The following is a 16,516-nucleotide window of genomic DNA, read 5'->3' on the forward strand; positions in this document are numbered from 1 at the left end:
TCCGCCTGGTGGCGTGTGAGGATCTGGCGGCGCAGGGCGAAGTTCAGCTGTGTGTGTTCTCGGGTCAGAGCTCCAGGCCGCTGCTTGTCTCTCCGCGATGCTCCGGTTAACGGCGGTCTCTCGGCATCTCTCTGCGGGGAGAAGCGAGCCCTCCGCCCGCATGCAGCCCTGCAGCGCTGCCGCCCGGCCGGACGATGTGGTGGTGGTTCACGGGTTACGGACTCCGATCGGAAGAGCTAAGAGAGGTTCATTCAAGGTGCTGTAAAGTGTCTGAGTGATCAGTTTATTTTATTTCTTTATTTTAATAATTCTCCGCACACTCACTGATATATGTAGTACTGCTGGCTTCCTGTAGATATCACTGTTCAGTCAATTTTAACTTGTGTCCATTACTCCCATAGACTGTATTTTTTACAGTCTCTGATTATTCCAAGTTCAAGTTTTAGAGATTATTTGGTATGAACAGACCTGACCTGTATTGACATTTTGGTGAGGCTCAGGTATATAATTATTAAACAGCAAGGTTTCACAAACAGTCTGTTGAATTTGATTCTGCATTATGAAAATAGAACTATTACACTGTAAATAAAGCAAGAGTGCTTAAATAATTTTTCTTTTTAATTGAGAGCAGTAGTATTTCTGAGTGGAGACAGGACAAAATATTATAATGAATGGTATCAGTGTGCTTCTGTTACCATTCCTGCAAAGCCACATATATTCATTTTAAATACAGGGAGTCTGGTATGTCCCAGGCCTTTTTTCCTGGTATTATTGCTGATTTATTTATTCCTGTATATAGTTTTACTCAAAATCAAACTTTCTTTATATATATATGCATACGTATAGTGTTTTCTGCATAATAAAAAAAAACTTTATTTTTACTGTACATGCTTTGCAAAGTACTTGGTGTATGTGTAGATTGTTCAAACCGTATTTCACAGTTGTGTGTCAGAATGAAATATTTTAATGAGAAGAAAATATTCTTGCAAATAAAGGTATACGCAATTTGTTCAGTGTTCATACTTTAATTAAATAACAGTGTAATTATAGCTGATTTCCTATATTTAGAAGATACTCTACTGGTGCATCATTGGTATTTAGACTTTTTAACGTGGACCGGAAAATCTGAATAAGATGTGCAAATAAATTAGGCAGAGGAATCTGAAAGAAAGAAATTATATCAGCAGCAATAGTTGGGATAAGGGATAGCTGAAATGTCTATTGTTCTGTGAGCTTTCCTGAGAGCAAAATAATTTCAGACAGATAGATATTTAACAGCCAGTAACAGTTTCATAGTACAGCACAGTAATACAAAATAATAATATGGGTGGTACAGTATAAAACAGTAAGTACAGAAAAAACTGAGTACAGTTTCTTGTCAATCTCTTAGAATATATACATAATATTGGTTAGTGTTGCCACTTAAACATTTGTTGTGGATTCCCCAGGCAGATATTTAAAATGCTGTGTAAAAACTAACACATCCTGTTAAAAATATAACCCCATCAAAAAATTAAAAATACTATATGTGACAAACTTGTTATACAATCTGCATATTGTCTAGTTACCTATCTGTAACTTTTTTATCGTATCATCCATAAGCACCCTGATGAATTTACATTAGTATTTTAGGTTGTATTGCACCTGCAATCCAAACTGTCCTCACTCAATGGAGCAAAGTTCAGCATTTATGGAAAAGGTCATCCAGCATGCTGCCAAGTGTGTCTCTCTATGACCTTTGGCTTTAATTTCTTTGTTGTTTGTGTTTGTCAGGACACTACTCCTGATGAGCTGCTGAGTGCAGCGATGAGCGCAGTTCTGAAGGATTTGGGTCTCTCACCAGAGAAGGTGGGAGATACATGTGTTGGTAAGTCTTTAAATGATCTGCCAGTGTGAACCACATACAGATGATCAGTCTTTACATGGAGATGTTAGACACATTAAGCACACATTTACTGTATGATTTACATTATGGTGTTATTTTCACCACAATACAAATAAGGCCTTCCAAAATAACAACCATTTCTCAATAAACAGTTTCTCCCTTTTGAGAGAAATCAGTTATTTCCTTTACTTTACTGGTGTTAGCATAACTACCAAAAAGTAGCTGAATTGAAAATAAAACATAATGTCACTTTCCCAACAAAACTTTGCATCCCCACCTCACCTCAGTTATTGCTGTGCAATATTGGAAAAAAATAATAAAAAAAAAGTTTTGTTGTTTTGTGATACATATTGAGATATATACAATTCAGAACAGACATTGTTAAATAAAATTACAAAAATGACTTTTCTTTGTATTATTTTCTTTTAGTAATTTTTATACTGTTCATTTCACAATACACAAAACATTTTGTGTCCTGGGATGTGACTATTGCGCATGTGTACACTGTGGTATTGATGCTGAAACAATATATTTCGATGCTAAAATCAATGCAATTCTATATAAAGTCTCATTTGTAGATCTAGGATGAGAATTTACAGTGGTCATTGTCTTCTAACTGCTTTAGTAGTATCTATTAACACCTTTAATAGAATAATAATCTTAATGTAACAGCTTTACTTTTTTTTTTACTTCACTGTTCTCATGCAGGCAATGTATTACAGCCTGGAGGAGGAGCCCTGGTGGCAAGAATTGCCCAGTTTCTCAGGTCTGGTGGTACATATGTATACACATATCGACATAATAAGAGATTTATTCAGCACCTCTTAAAATGTATAATAAAATGTCATTCTAATTTTTAGTGGCTTTCCAGAAACCGTGCCTGTCCACACAGTAAACCGACAGTGTTCTTCTGGACTGCAGGCGCTTTTCAACATAGCAGGTAAGATTCAGCTTTAATGAAAAAGAATAAATTAACAACCCTGACAAAGTATTATGAGAGTTTGTGAGATTTCTGTTTAGAAAGCAGATTTTCTCTGTTTCTTTTACAGGTGGAATCAGGAATGGCTCCTTTGATTTGGGTCTTGCCTGTGGGTCAGTACCTGTTTTATTTGGATATTTCAGTTTACTGAGTGTTTCATTTATTCACTTATACAGTGAATACAGTTATAAATCACACCTAAATAATATTTGCTTAGCTTGGATATGAACAAACCTTCTGTATACTTAATCTTACTTTTGCTGCAGGGTGGAGAGCATGAGTTTGCGTTCTGTTGGGAACCCTGGAGACCTCAGCTCCAGACTGATGGATGTTGAAAAGGCCAGAGACTGTATCATCCCGATGGGGTAAGGCTTCTTTGATATGCATGGGGTCTCTATTTAGCACAGAAATTAATATTTTAATCACTGTTTTGTTTTTCTTCAGAATCACCTCAGAGAATGTTGCAGAACGGTTCGGCATCAGCAGAGAAAAGCAGGACTCCTTTGCTTTCAGCTCTCAGCAAAAGTATGATCACTTTTTATTACATATATACTTCATATTAGTCTGTAAATTCTTACCAGTGTAAATGTCTGACCTCAGAATGATTTGATTAAGATTTGATGAACATTCAGTATTTAAATAAAACAATACATAGCCATAACATTAACATCACTGACAGGTGACGTGAATACACTGATCATTGATTCAGTGATTGATCAATCTTTACCTACAGTCGTATCGGTAGTGGAGAAGTGGAGTGGAATATTAGGCAGCAAATGAATGGTCAGTTCCTAAAGGAGAACTTTGTTGTGAAATGGACTTGGGCTGTAGTGAAACATGATAACGAGTACAAAGTTTTGTCAAATAGCCCACCTCCATTCACCCCCAGCATTCTGAAATACAGCACTTTTAGCTGATTCTCCCGACAGACTTGCAGTGCTAGAGATAGCGGCATAGCATTTCTCATTAAAAGAAATCACTATTTTGACCCCATTATCAAGCTAAAAGTGGAAATGCATGTATTCCAGCGGTTGCTGTTGCATTTGTGACTTCAAGAGGGCACTGCCCTCTTAAATAAACTATCTGTGCACTTTAAAAGTTCTCATTGCCTTTTGTTAAATATCAGGGCCCTGGGTAATTTCTTAGCCTGGGTAATGCTATGCCCTTATCACTTGCATTGTAAGCTTGTTGGAAGGAACAGCAAAAAGTGCAGTATTTTGGAATGCTGGGGGTAAACAAAGGTGAGCTAATCGACCAAAGTTTGTCGATCAAGTTTCACTACACCACAAGTCCATTTCACACCGGAGTTCTCTTTTAATGTTGATTTATTGGAAGCAGGAACATATAATTAGAATAGGTCAGTACCTATCAAAAGTGCCTTAAGAAAGGAACACCAGTGACGGGGTCATGGGCACATTAGGCTCAATTATTGATGCCATTATTTAAGGCCCCACCTCACAACTTGTCCTGTGGAGTCCGAGGTTTGAATGTTCTAATCTGTTGTAGTGGCCTAGTTAGTTTTAGGCATGTACTGTTAGTGTAATGCCTGGGAACCACACTGAAAAAGGATCAATCCATTTTTTTGTATCCCCAATGATCAGTATTAGCTTTATATCATGGCACTGGTAATGGTGGTAATAATAGATAATTATCTTTTATATGTATTGTGTTTGCTGAAAAGGGCAGCCCAGGCTCAGAAACAGGGCCTGTTTGAGCAGGAGATTGTTCCAGTCACCACCAAATTTGTGGATGAGAATGGAACGGAGCGCACAATCACAGTAACCAAGGATGATGGCATCCGTCCAGGCACCACAATGGAAGGCCTGGCCAAACTGCGTCCAGCCTTCAAGGAGGATGGAAGCACCACAGCAGGTCTGTAGGTTAATATAAAGGACCTAAACTTAAAAACAGCAGCCATAATATTTAGTTTAATATAGGCCTGTCATGATAATTACATTATCAACTTATCCTTCAGTAAATGCACATGATCACAATAATAATTATGATAATTGTGATAGTCTATTTTGTTTATTTTTCATGCAGTCATGCAATAACCAATGCTTCAATACTCCATACACACAGTGTGGACTGCATTAGGTGAAGTAAAAAGTATATATTTCCCAAAGTATGATTGCCGAGTAGTCAGAACACTCGCAGGAAAGCGCAGCAACTCAGCTCCAATACATCAGCCCCTACGCCTATGTTACCTACATCACCCTTTGGAGTGATGTGGGGAGAGAGCGCCATCTACCCACCCAGAGAGAGCAAGACCAATTGTGCTCTCGCCGGTAGCCGATGGCAAGCTACATGAACAGGATTCGAACCGGAGATCTCCTGATCATAGTGGCAGAGCTTAGCCTGCTGGACAACTCTGACCAATCTCTGACTAATATCATTTATCAAAATAACTGCTGGAACAATATATCATCCACAAAAATAAATGTTATTTTGACAGCTTTAAATGTAATTAATATTTAGGTATACACTCTCTGCTTTAAATATATTTTAAATATACATCAGTAGTCTGCTGCTGCATTCTTAGGGTTTTTAAAATGATGCTAATCATGAAACACTGCTGTCAAAATGTTATCAAATTTCCAATATTTAAATTTTTTTATTATAATATACGATATGGGCGTATGTGTGTGTGTGTGTGTGTAGGTAATGCCAGTCAGGTGAGTGATGGAGCAGCAGCTGTGCTGGTGGGCCGCAGGTCTACAGTGGAGGCTCTTGGTCTGCCTGTTCTGGGAATCCTGAGAGGCAGTGCTGTGGTGGGTGTTCCTCCAGATGTAATGGGCATTGGCCCTGCTTATGCCATTCCAGAAGCCCTGAAGCAGGCAGGTAGGACAGCATTTCACACACCTTTCTGTAAAGTAACATGACTTGCAATAACTTAAAGTTTTCCTACAACCTGTTTGTATGGAATCATTATGTTATTAACCACTGTTATATTGCATCCGCTAAATGCAATGTAATGTAATGCAGTGAACTTCACTGAGGTTTTCAAAATGAGCCATTCTTTTACTAATTATTGTAAAGACAGACTGCATCGCTAGGTGCTTGACTTTATACACATATGGCAATTGAGCTGAATTTTTTGATTAAACAGCGTCCCTGGATGCCCTCATAGAATAACAATAGAAGTCATATTCACTAACCTGGGCTTCCTGTGGTGTACTATATATATTGTAAAAAGCATCAGATGCACACTTATTTTAAAATCATCTTTATAAGAGACAGCTTTTAACAGAATGTTGCAGGACAGCCTTTTCTTTCTTTTGAAAAACTGCTTTCCCCCTTCTTTTATAAGCAATGCATTTATAATTAATTGCTTTGTCACATTTTTTTTCTTCCAGGTTTGACAGTGGATGATGTTGACGTCTTTGAGATCAATGAGGCCTTTGCTAGTCAGGTGAGTGGAAAAGGTTCAGCCTTGCATCATCTTGTGTTCTTTAGTTAACACTGCTAAATGGTTGTTTTCTAAACTACAGGCAGTGTATTGTGTCGAAAAACTGGGAATTCCCCTGAGGAAAGTGAACCCCAATGGTGGTGCCATTGCTTTGGGACATCCATTGGGCTGCACAGGAGCCCGCCAGGTCGTGACCCTGCTCAATGAGCTCAAACGCCGGCACAAAAGGTAAATATATATCGCTCCGTCTTTGGAGTAACAAATCTATTAGGGGTGCCAAGGTACTGTTATATTTATCTGGTAGTGAGAGGAAGAGAGAGGTTGAGGGGTCAGGGAGGTGTGGTGGGGGTGTGTGCAAAGAGCACTTGTGAATTTAAATTATATTAATTCATCTCTATCTGTCCACTACACTTGCACATATGTTATGTTTAGAGGTGTCAATCAATACACAAAAAAAGGAATCAGATTAATTACCACAATATTCTGTGATTAACTGCAATTAATTGTACTTGTTCTTCTTAAGATGCAAGTTTTTAGAGTTGATGTTTAAATATAAATAAAAGAATGAATGTAAGAAATGTAAAATGCACAGCACTGACACAGTCACACACTTCTGTAAAGATATGTATAAAACAAATCATCCATTATGTAGGAGGACCATTTATCCATGAAATGGTTTTATCTCTCCTTGAGTTGCCATAACTCTAAATATTTTCTTTTTTAACTATTATTGTTTGATTTAATCAAATGTATAATACTGTTGCAGATCATATGGTGTGGTGTCCATGTGCATTGGAACTGGGATGGGAGCGGCTGCAGTGTTTGAGTATCCTGGACAGTGATGAGGAACACATCTCAGAAAACCAAGCTGAAAACTACTAATGGGAAGCATGCTCATGATTGAGATCAGCATGCAGAGAATGACTAATTGATCTAATTGAACACTAATATCTGGATACAGATTCAGAGCTTGCCACTGTAATAGACTGAAACATAATGACTTTAAAGGAGAGATTTAATCTGTAAATCAAAGATGATGCATTGGTAAAGCGTAACAATGATTATGATAGCTAAAGACATTAGCTAAACACTGATTCTTTTAGTTTAAACATGCCTTAACTAGAAAAAAAAGTTTTTCACCTTTTTTTAATATAATTAATGTTGACTGTGATGTTGAATTAACTTTTTTATATCTGCTCTTCTAATATGTTGATATCTTTTTCCGTGTGGTCTCAAATGGTAGGATTGCACATAGAGCTGTACATTATCATAAAGTGGACCCATTTTATTTTTTATTCATAAATTCAGTATCCCAGGTTTTGTCCAGTGTATGTACAGAAGCTACAAAGATTTCACACTCTTGACCTACTAAATGCAGGTTAATAATTAATGTTGGGAGATGGACCACAGCTGAAGTTCTCCCCGCTACCTGCCAGTCTACTCAGTGCTCCTCTGTTCACAAAGCCTAATAACTTAAAGTTTCCTATTTCTTTTTCTCTTACAGTCAAAATATATTCTCCTATATTACAATAATAAGTAATTTGCAGGATATACCAAATTGTGAGATACACACTGAATAGAAATCTGTTTTAAATTACTGTGAATTTGCCTTATTGTTATTATAGAATGGGGGCTATTCAACGATTTATATAAAAAGACAACCTACTATATAAATGTAAATGTTTTGTGAATAATGAGAAATTTCAAATTTCTCCATTCAGGTGACAAGTCCCAGAATGTGGATATTCCAGAGCACTAGAAACGCACACCCAAGGTTATTGTAACAGACACTGGTTGACATCTTTAGATAGCTTTTCCATTTCCTAGGTTTCTTTTTTTCAAAACAAACGTTTATTTTTTTTTTCCCTATTTTTTTTTAAGATAATTCCTATCAATGGTACCACACAGCCAATGACTTCTTTCTACAGCTCTTAATATCATTGACTGGCCTTTGTTTTTTCAAATGAACTGCCTTTTCTAAATGAGAGTAATGTATTTTTCAAATAAATAACAAATGAATGTACAAATTAAAATTCCAGTGTGTTTTTTCAGCTGCCAGGTGTTAAGGATATGCATCTCTCGTCAAAGGATCCGTTTCCCTCAAGGTGCAGAGTGAGAGGGGGCTCTCCCAGAATGCCCTGCACAGTAAGCGTCCCTTGGTATGACCTCTCATCACTGCGATGGGCAAAAAAAAAAACTGTTAACAGATCTTTCCTACTGAGGTAGTGTATTTCCTGTTAGCCAAATTAAATAAGAAATGTGTTGTTGACATAACCAAAAAAAGGGTAAAACAAATATATATGAAAATGAGGTATAATATCTTAACAGTACAGATTATATAGGATGCTACAGTAAAGCAAATAAAGCGTCTATCAGTAATCTGTATATGAAAAACTTCATATAATTTAATTGTTAAAGAGTTTTAGATGTACATGGTCCTTTGTTCCACAGTTACGTGAAAGTGTGCTGATTGTTAGGGTTCACTAACTGCTACATCCCTGATTATGATAATTTAATAATATAATATATATTTTTTCTAAACGATTAGTGCATAAAAACGAGACAGTGACATTTTAATTATGATAAGAAGTGTACTTGGCAGTGAAGCTGATCTCCAGTGTTTGTCGACAGGATGAGACAGGATATTCCAGTGGCTTTAGGAGACCATGCTCTGGAGCAACTCTGAACACTTCACTTCCCTCCTCAGCTTCTACACAACAGTACAACAGCTTCTACATTACAATAGTACAATAACCACCATTTCCAAACCATTTTTTAAAGAAATTAAGGTACATATTCCACAGATTTAGACTACATAGTTCACATTCTTCTGTGTAATGTACCTATCAATGTTGTCCAACAACTACTGGAGCCGCCACGGTTGTAAAGATGCACTTCTTTGATTCTGGTCTGACCCACGTAGCAGGTACCGAAATTAATGCTGTCACAGGAAAAGTACAGTGTAGGTAGTGCCAGATGAGCGCACAAGGGTACAGTCTGAAAACAATTCAGAAATCAGGATTAGGTTTCTCAAAAGCTTTTTACTACAAAGATCATTGTTAAATTTCACGTAACTTTCACATAATTGTGGAACGCTGGACCATGTACATAAGGAGGAGTAAGAATCACAAACACTATCAGTTGAGACTGATCATTCTAATACAACAAAGCTTTTTCTAAGCCCTAAATAGTATTTTAAGGATAAAAAATGCTAGTGATGCGTTGTTAAGTATAATATATAAAACACCTTAGTTGTATATGACTTGTAAGAAAATGCATTTTAACAAAACAGGAAAACATTATTTACTGTAATAGGTATTTCTGCAGTACAGAAGTTTCAAACCCTTACTATGAAGGTTTTACACAAAATGTAGAAACTTTGCTGTAAGAATTGGATTCCATGCAGTCATGAGAGCATAAAAAAGACAGGAATCGATGCTGGAACATGGACAGGGGTCAATCACATCAGAGAACAGAGCTCAAGTGTTCCACAGAACATAATTCATGTGCTCTGAACCTCTGGTACACAAACTGTGCACAGTTGAACTCCTGTGTCAGCAATGAGTCTACCTTATAAGTAGCTGAATTCACAAATTATATGTGATTTAACATATTTTCACTAGGGCTTTCACAAAAGATAATTAAATCCAGGTTATAAACCATTAAGAACAATTTAGAAATATAAAAAATAAAAATACACATAAAAAATGTGTATGGGTATGTCACCTGCACAGTGTTGTTGCTATATTGGATAGTGAGGCTCTGCTGAAAGCACAGTTTTTTCTCTCCTCTCTCGCTGCACAACACTGTCACGGAGGGTGGGATGTCTTCCACTGGCTGGTTCTGATAGGTCAGTAGCGCTGTTGAAAGGTGAAAGGCCACCTTTACCTACAAATTTCATCATAAAAAAGAAGTTATGCGATATTTCAATCTTAATTCAGTTGCTAATATTTTCATATGCATATATAGTTACTAGGTATCAACAAGTATCAACTATTTCTGATATGTTAATATCTGCAATTTTAATGTTAATCAAACAAACTGCATTTTAAATGACTCCTACATAATTGAATTTTCAAACATATGACTTAATCCAAAACCCAATTTAGGTGAGATTGAATATTGGATATAATTAAATGACAACATTTATTTCTGTAGTTGCTGACCTGTATGGTGCGTTTGGGCTGCAGCAGCAGTGCTGGCTGGCTCTTGACTGCTTCTGATTGGCTGTGTGTTAATGACGGGCTGTGTGAGCTGACTGTGTGACTGTGTCTGTGGCCAGACTTCAGCACAGAAAACGGCTGCTGGACACACAGTCTGAAACCCAGTGGCATGTCTGTGCTGTTGCTCAGTTGCAGGGTCTGCACCACCAATGACTCCTGCAGCAGGATTTGTAAGAAATATATATTAATTGGGCAATGTTTTCACATTGAAAAACTATAATGTGTGTATATGTCTTTATCCAGAAAGCTCTTAAAATAGAATTATTCAAAATAGCAAAGACAATCTAATAAGATCACTGGCCATCAACTTGCAGATTATAAAGAAGGAGATTGTTTTAGGGTACCTGTCTGAGCATATCACCATCGAGCAAATCACTAGCAGCAGCACTGAACTCCAGCAGGTCTTCATCCTCCTCCAGCTGGACTGTCAGACTGTACACAACCCACACACCATACACACAATTAAATATTAGAGTCACTCAACTTCTTATTTATGTCCCATTTTCTCCCTAATTTGGAGGCCAATTGCTAGCCCTGGGAAGGTGCAGGCTAACACATCATCTTTTCAAACTGCCGCTGATGTAGCAATACTGGGTAGCCAGTGCGCTCAGAGGAAAGTGCAGCTCTGATACATCAGCTAACAGGGTAGAGAGTGTCATCTACCCACCCTGAGAAACCACTCAGAGCCCCAAAGTCAATCAATGTCTCTACTGTGTTAATTATAGGAGTAAAAAAATTGTGTGATTCTAAACTAAGAATTGAAAGTAATGAATTTATAAGGCGCTCCGTATTATAAGGCACATCTTAAGCGATAATAGTAAGGTAACGGGGGTGTCCCCATGTTTCTCTTCTAATTCAACAATTCTTAAAAAAAACAAGTCGTGGATGTTAATCTACACAGATTTCTCTGTTGTAAACTGTTTATTTACTTCTTCTGTTTACTAAACTTCAATAGATTTCCAATTTTTTCAACAGCTCGGTTTGCAGAAGCACTAGCTGCAGTTAGCAAAAGCGCTAGCCTTGGTTTGCAGCACTTAGCACTAGTAAATGCTGCCAGACAGCGCTACACTGAGGAACCCTGAGTGTTCCCGTAACCCAGGGCGCTATCAGCTAGTGGTTCGTTTCGCATAGCTTGTGTTAACATGATAAACACGCAGGATGGATGGATGGATGGATGGATAGATACTTTATTTACAGTCCGATATACCCACCTCTGAACAACGAAAGAGCTAGTGCTGCGGTTAGCGGCTAATGCTAATACTGCTCCAGTCTCTGTGCTGAAGAAACTCCTTTATAACGCTGTACTTCAGCAGAGTGACTGCTCCTTACAACCTGACTGTTAAAATTCGTGCATAAAGTGTACCGGATTATAAGGCGCACTGACAATTTTTGGGATAAAATTTAAGGATTTTAAGTGCGAAAAATACTTATATCAACATTTTATGGAACAACATCCAGACCAACAGTGGGTGTCACTCTCAACTCATTGCAAATGAGCTGAATGCGCTTAAAACTGACAATCTTGCTAAATGGCCTAATTCTACCAGTGTGTGTTAACAGACGCCAGATGCTAGACTCTTCATATACTGACAGGAAGACAGGAACTAAACCATGTTCCAGCTAAATAAGCTCTAACGGACTCCACAGATGGATGTGAAGGCTGGCATTCAAGTTTCTGTTTTGTTCTTACTTTAATAACAGGAACTTTTAATATATACACACATGCTGTTTGAAGAAAAGGAAAATGGCCCTTTGGAATTATCCACAGTCTCGGTCAATCCAAAGGCTTCAAATTACTTTTCTTGTGTGTGTACAATTTGGGTTTTAGGGTAATCTAAAAAATAAATAAATGTGTTTCTATGTGAAAATTGTATTTACCACTCACACAGCTGGCTTAACAAATGCCTCAAGGTCCAGCCTCAGAGGTTCCAGCTCGTAGCCCTGAGCTCTGAACACTTGCCCCTGAGGGTCCACATCCACCTGGATACAACAATATGCATCTGCATTTAAAAGGAATGTCTTTTTTTGGTTGGATTAAAAAAAGAAAATTAAAATTAATACCTTAGAGTCCAATGACATGAAGCCGAGAGCATAACCTATGCATCTCTGGTCAATGGATGGATCTGACAATGTAAGAGGGGTAAAAGATACATGGATTGTGCTACTGCCCCTAGCTGGAACCACCTGAAATGATAAAAAAAATAAAATATTATTAATATACATTCATGTCTGGACTGATTTTATGAGAATATGCATTTTTCTCCTATACCAGTTTAATACAATTTACTGCTTTATACACCAAAGAACCATAACATTATGACCACCTCCACATACAAACCAACACTGGGTGTCACTCTCGCCACATTGCACATCAACTGAATGCAATTATCACTGACAACTTTGCTAAATGGCCTTAATCTGCCACCAAGTATTAACAAGAAGACAGATACTAAACCATGTTTTATTCTGTTACGCTCTTTCTCATATACTTTTACCTTTTGACAATATACTGCTCTATATACAAATTAAGCATAACATTATGATGCTAAAGTCTTTAAAGGCAGAGGACTATGCACTAAACAAATAAAGACAGATCAACGAACCAATTAATCAGAAGGTACATACTATCTGCTGTGGAGTGATGCAGTATGGGTAATCTGCAGCATTTCCTTCATGAGGATTGATAAACACAGAAAACAGCTTCTTCACTGGAGCCACAGATACCAGAGTGCCTGTTTCCTCTTCTCCACAAAGCTCGTCCACAAATTCCTTGGGAATATTAAAAACAAAACAGAGGTAAAAGAGAAAATGTGTGATAACTGCACAATTAATAGTTCTAAAAAAAGTTTGCTATGAATTTGATATTGTACTTATATAACCGACACTTGCAACAAACCTCATAAACACAAAGATGATGTTTTATGAGACAGCAAATACATGTTTAACTTTTATGTATGTCAATATAACAGCATTTATTTCCATGTTATTTTTATTATTCCTATTGATTGTACAATGACATTTCTATTGATTTATATTAGTTTAAGACGAAAAAGACCAACCTAAAAGGAAGATATAAGATAAAGAAAACACACAGATAATTTAGGACCCACATTGGTATTTGGTACCCAGGCAGGCAAATAAAAGTAGGCAATTTTGTCTGTTACTTTTATAGGAGGAGAAAAACACCAATATTGCACAAAAGATCCTGTGAAAGAAAAAACTACCCTGGAACCATATGTAAATTTAATTCTGGCCAAACAGGGCTAAACCAGATAATGGGTCATGGTTTATAGACCATTTCTATTGGTGCATTAATAAATAAATGCTTATGCAATGTAAAAGGTATATTTTTTTCCTTTTTTGACATATTTTGAATCTGGCAGTTGTTGTTTATACTGTCTCAAACTTTCAAAATGAATAGAGCAAAACAAATGCTTCCAAATTACTTAAAATATTAAAACATTTTTACAATGACGTTCACTGAAAGTTAATTAAGTTTTATTCTTCTCCTTGTAATTGTAATGTTTTTAGTATTTAGTATTTGATATGATAGCATTTCAACCACATTATATGTAATATACAAAGAAATATGAAAGCAAAAAAAAATTATATTGTTGGGTAACATAGATTTCCCCTGAAGAAATTAAGCAGTATGATTTGAAAAGTTCACATTTGCATTAGTGTGAGAACATAACCCCATCACCTGCCCCTTGTGCCATCTGTGACATGCCCATGAGCATAAACATATCTGAGAAATAACTGAATGATGGGCCAATGCTTAGAGCGAGCCCAAATTTTCAAATAATACTTTGTTACACAATACACAATTCACAAGTCATTTGCTTACCGAACAGCCTGATCTGGTTCTGAGAGAGGAGCTGGTTCTGTCTGTGCTGGGGGTGTGGCTTTGACCCCACGGGGGTGGGAATGCCATGCTAGCCTCCAGCCCACCCACAACCTCATTGCCATCAGCATCTTTAAGAGGAAAAGGTTCACCATATGCCACAATCAAATCAATCAGCTTCCCATCTTCAGACTCCTTATTGTAGGTCAGCCAGTCCATACGGATATCTGAGCGGGAAGAAAAGAAACGTTAATGTATGTAAACAAGTTAGAGTTTTTATAGTTATAGCTAAATCAGCATGAAAATTAAACTAAATAAATACTGTTTTGTGCAAAAGTATGTGAGCAGCCCCATTTAAATGACTTTTATATATTTTGTTTATAGTATTTTATCTTTAACAAAAATAAAAGTATGTTTCTAAGATATGTTATTATTACAACATAATCATTATAAAGAATATTCAAATAAATAAAAACTGGGCTCTAAAATGTGCAGGATAATGAGACTTATTCACTTATTTTCATATAGAGACTCAGCAAAACATGTCATTTAAACAGAGGTGTGTGTACAAACTTTTGCACATGATGAAATATAATCAATCACATGTCCTACCATATGGGCTGGTGTTGTTTAAACGGAGCAATCGAGACACTGTATCTCCTTCAGAAACGTGCGTTCCAAACCTGTGGAATCAGACGCTTGTTAAAAATGAGCCAGTTAACAAAAAAAAACTCCATTTTTATGTCACTGTTATATTGGGTGGATATTTAACAATGATACAGGTCAGTGCATCAAACTAATAAATTATATAAGCTGGATTAGATGTAATACATGGCTAAAACTAACCACATGGTGTGAAGGCTGTACTTTAGCTAGGATATCTCTCACTGTAAGTTGTTTATCTGCATTAAAATGGTGCTCTATTACAGCCACCAAAATAATAGCATCGATAATGTAATCGATTAAAACTGAGGTAAATTCTATGCATAAATCAATATCAAAAACACAATAATTTTGTCGTACTGAATCATACAGGTAAATATGGAGAAATTCTGTAGATTTGTGTAAAAGTAATAGAATCAGATGTTATGGGAAAATGGGAATTTCTCAAACCTGGTTTACATATTTAAAAGGTACATGTTTTTACTTCATGTACTCCATCCTCCTCAATATTGCTCTACCATTATCGGTTATAAAAATGTTTGTACTGTAAATCTTTACCGTATGATTGGACCTTGGTTCTGATTGTCAGGCTGTGGTCCAATCATTTGGAAGTGGATAGGACAGCCTCTTACAGACAGTCTCATTGGAATAAGCACTGGGTCCAGATCACCAACCTTTACAAAGAGATATCAATGGCAGAACAGCCTCTTTCTTAATGTGTACGGGAAACAATAATGTGCATTAAAATTACTATAAATTACTATATATTCATATGTTTTCTATGTACTTGGCAGATGAGGTGATCCTCATAAGTGCCCCACATGTTGTTAAAAGCAGTGATGTTGATTATTGCGGATTCAAACGGCCCAAGTGTCCCACTTTCAGGCTCAGTAAAGAAAGCTGCCCCTTTCCCATGAGCAAGAAGACCACTGACAAACTCTGCAACATAAAAACACACAGGCAGCATATTCATTCACAAGTTTCTCAGAACTTACTACCACAGAAACATTAAACTAAAGCTGAACATTCATGCGTTTACCTTCATATTCCTTCTCCTCTATTTTCTTTGCTTGCATTTCATGGAAGGGCATTCTCACAATCTCTCTGAAGGAGCAAATTTAACCACAATTAACCATCAAGTAGCTTCTGTATCATAAATTCTGTAATAAAATAAGCTAAACTTCTACCTTTTTCTGACTGATTGTAATGGACAGCGTCCAGTAAAGACATTTGCAGCCATGGTAAAAGGGGCTGCAATCGCAGTGTGATTGGTTACCATCAGCTGTCGGGTGACTGATTTACCAATAAGGACTGCTTGATCTTCAGTGAAGTCCAGTATAACTGACTGCTGGCCAACAACATCTGAACCAGCACTGAGGACATGACAGACAATAACTTCATTAATTCACAAATCTCCCAATCAGTAACTTTACAGGAGAGAGGTAAAAACCTTCTAAATATTCAACAGAAGTCACTATAACAAAAGAGTTTATTTCAGGTAATTTTTGAGAAA

The 16,516-nt window shown here is 36.9% G+C and overlaps 2 protein-coding genes across 5 annotated transcripts in view; one reads left to right on the forward strand and one right to left on the reverse strand.

The window, feature by feature from the left end:
• acaa1 (acetyl-CoA acyltransferase 1) lies at nt 1-8,306 on the forward strand. The gene is made up of 12 exons (XM_007253558.4): nt 1-256; nt 1,774-1,867; nt 2,594-2,651; nt 2,746-2,825; nt 2,935-2,977; nt 3,131-3,229; nt 3,309-3,389; nt 4,546-4,736; nt 5,526-5,705; nt 6,221-6,276; nt 6,356-6,501; nt 7,040-8,306. The coding sequence occupies exons 1-12, from the start codon at nt 98-100 to the stop codon at nt 7,113-7,115; spliced, it is 1,263 nt and encodes a 420-aa protein (XP_007253620.2). The 5' UTR covers nt 1-97; the 3' UTR covers nt 7,116-8,306.
• dlec1 (DLEC1 cilia and flagella associated protein) overlaps nt 8,189-16,516 on the reverse strand; it is a 26,133-nt gene continuing 17,805 nt past the window's right edge. For 3 of the 4 annotated variants that reach the window (XM_022683043.2, XM_022683042.2, XM_007253571.4), the window contains exons 24-38: nt 16,191-16,376; nt 16,043-16,107; nt 15,791-15,942; nt 15,562-15,677; nt 14,953-15,023; nt 14,344-14,567; nt 13,122-13,265; nt 12,558-12,680; nt 12,382-12,476; nt 10,841-10,928; nt 10,440-10,652; nt 10,000-10,161; nt 9,117-9,270; nt 8,869-8,983; nt 8,189-8,448 (exon numbers count right to left, since the gene is read on the reverse strand). In XM_022683043.2, coding sequence (XP_022538764.2) covers nt 8,322-8,448; nt 8,869-8,983; nt 9,117-9,270; nt 10,000-10,161; nt 10,440-10,652; nt 10,841-10,928; nt 12,382-12,476; nt 12,558-12,680; nt 13,122-13,265; nt 14,344-14,567; nt 14,953-15,023; nt 15,562-15,677; nt 15,791-15,942; nt 16,043-16,107; nt 16,191-16,376 — 2,035 coding nt within the window. In that variant the 3' untranslated portion in view covers nt 8,189-8,321. Of the gene's footprint in view, nt 8,449-8,868; nt 8,984-9,116; nt 9,271-9,999; nt 10,162-10,439; nt 10,653-10,840; nt 10,929-12,374; nt 12,477-12,557; nt 12,681-13,121; nt 13,266-14,343; nt 14,568-14,952; nt 15,024-15,561; nt 15,678-15,790; nt 15,943-16,042; nt 16,108-16,190; nt 16,377-16,516 lie in introns of those variants that run through there. The other variant, XR_007441420.1, reaches the window with a different exon arrangement.

Source organism: Astyanax mexicanus, chromosome 1 (genome assembly GCF_023375975.1).
Source record: "Astyanax mexicanus isolate ESR-SI-001 chromosome 1, AstMex3_surface, whole genome shotgun sequence".
In the NCBI taxonomy this organism is placed as follows: Eukaryota; Metazoa; Chordata; class Actinopteri; order Characiformes; family Acestrorhamphidae; genus Astyanax; species Astyanax mexicanus.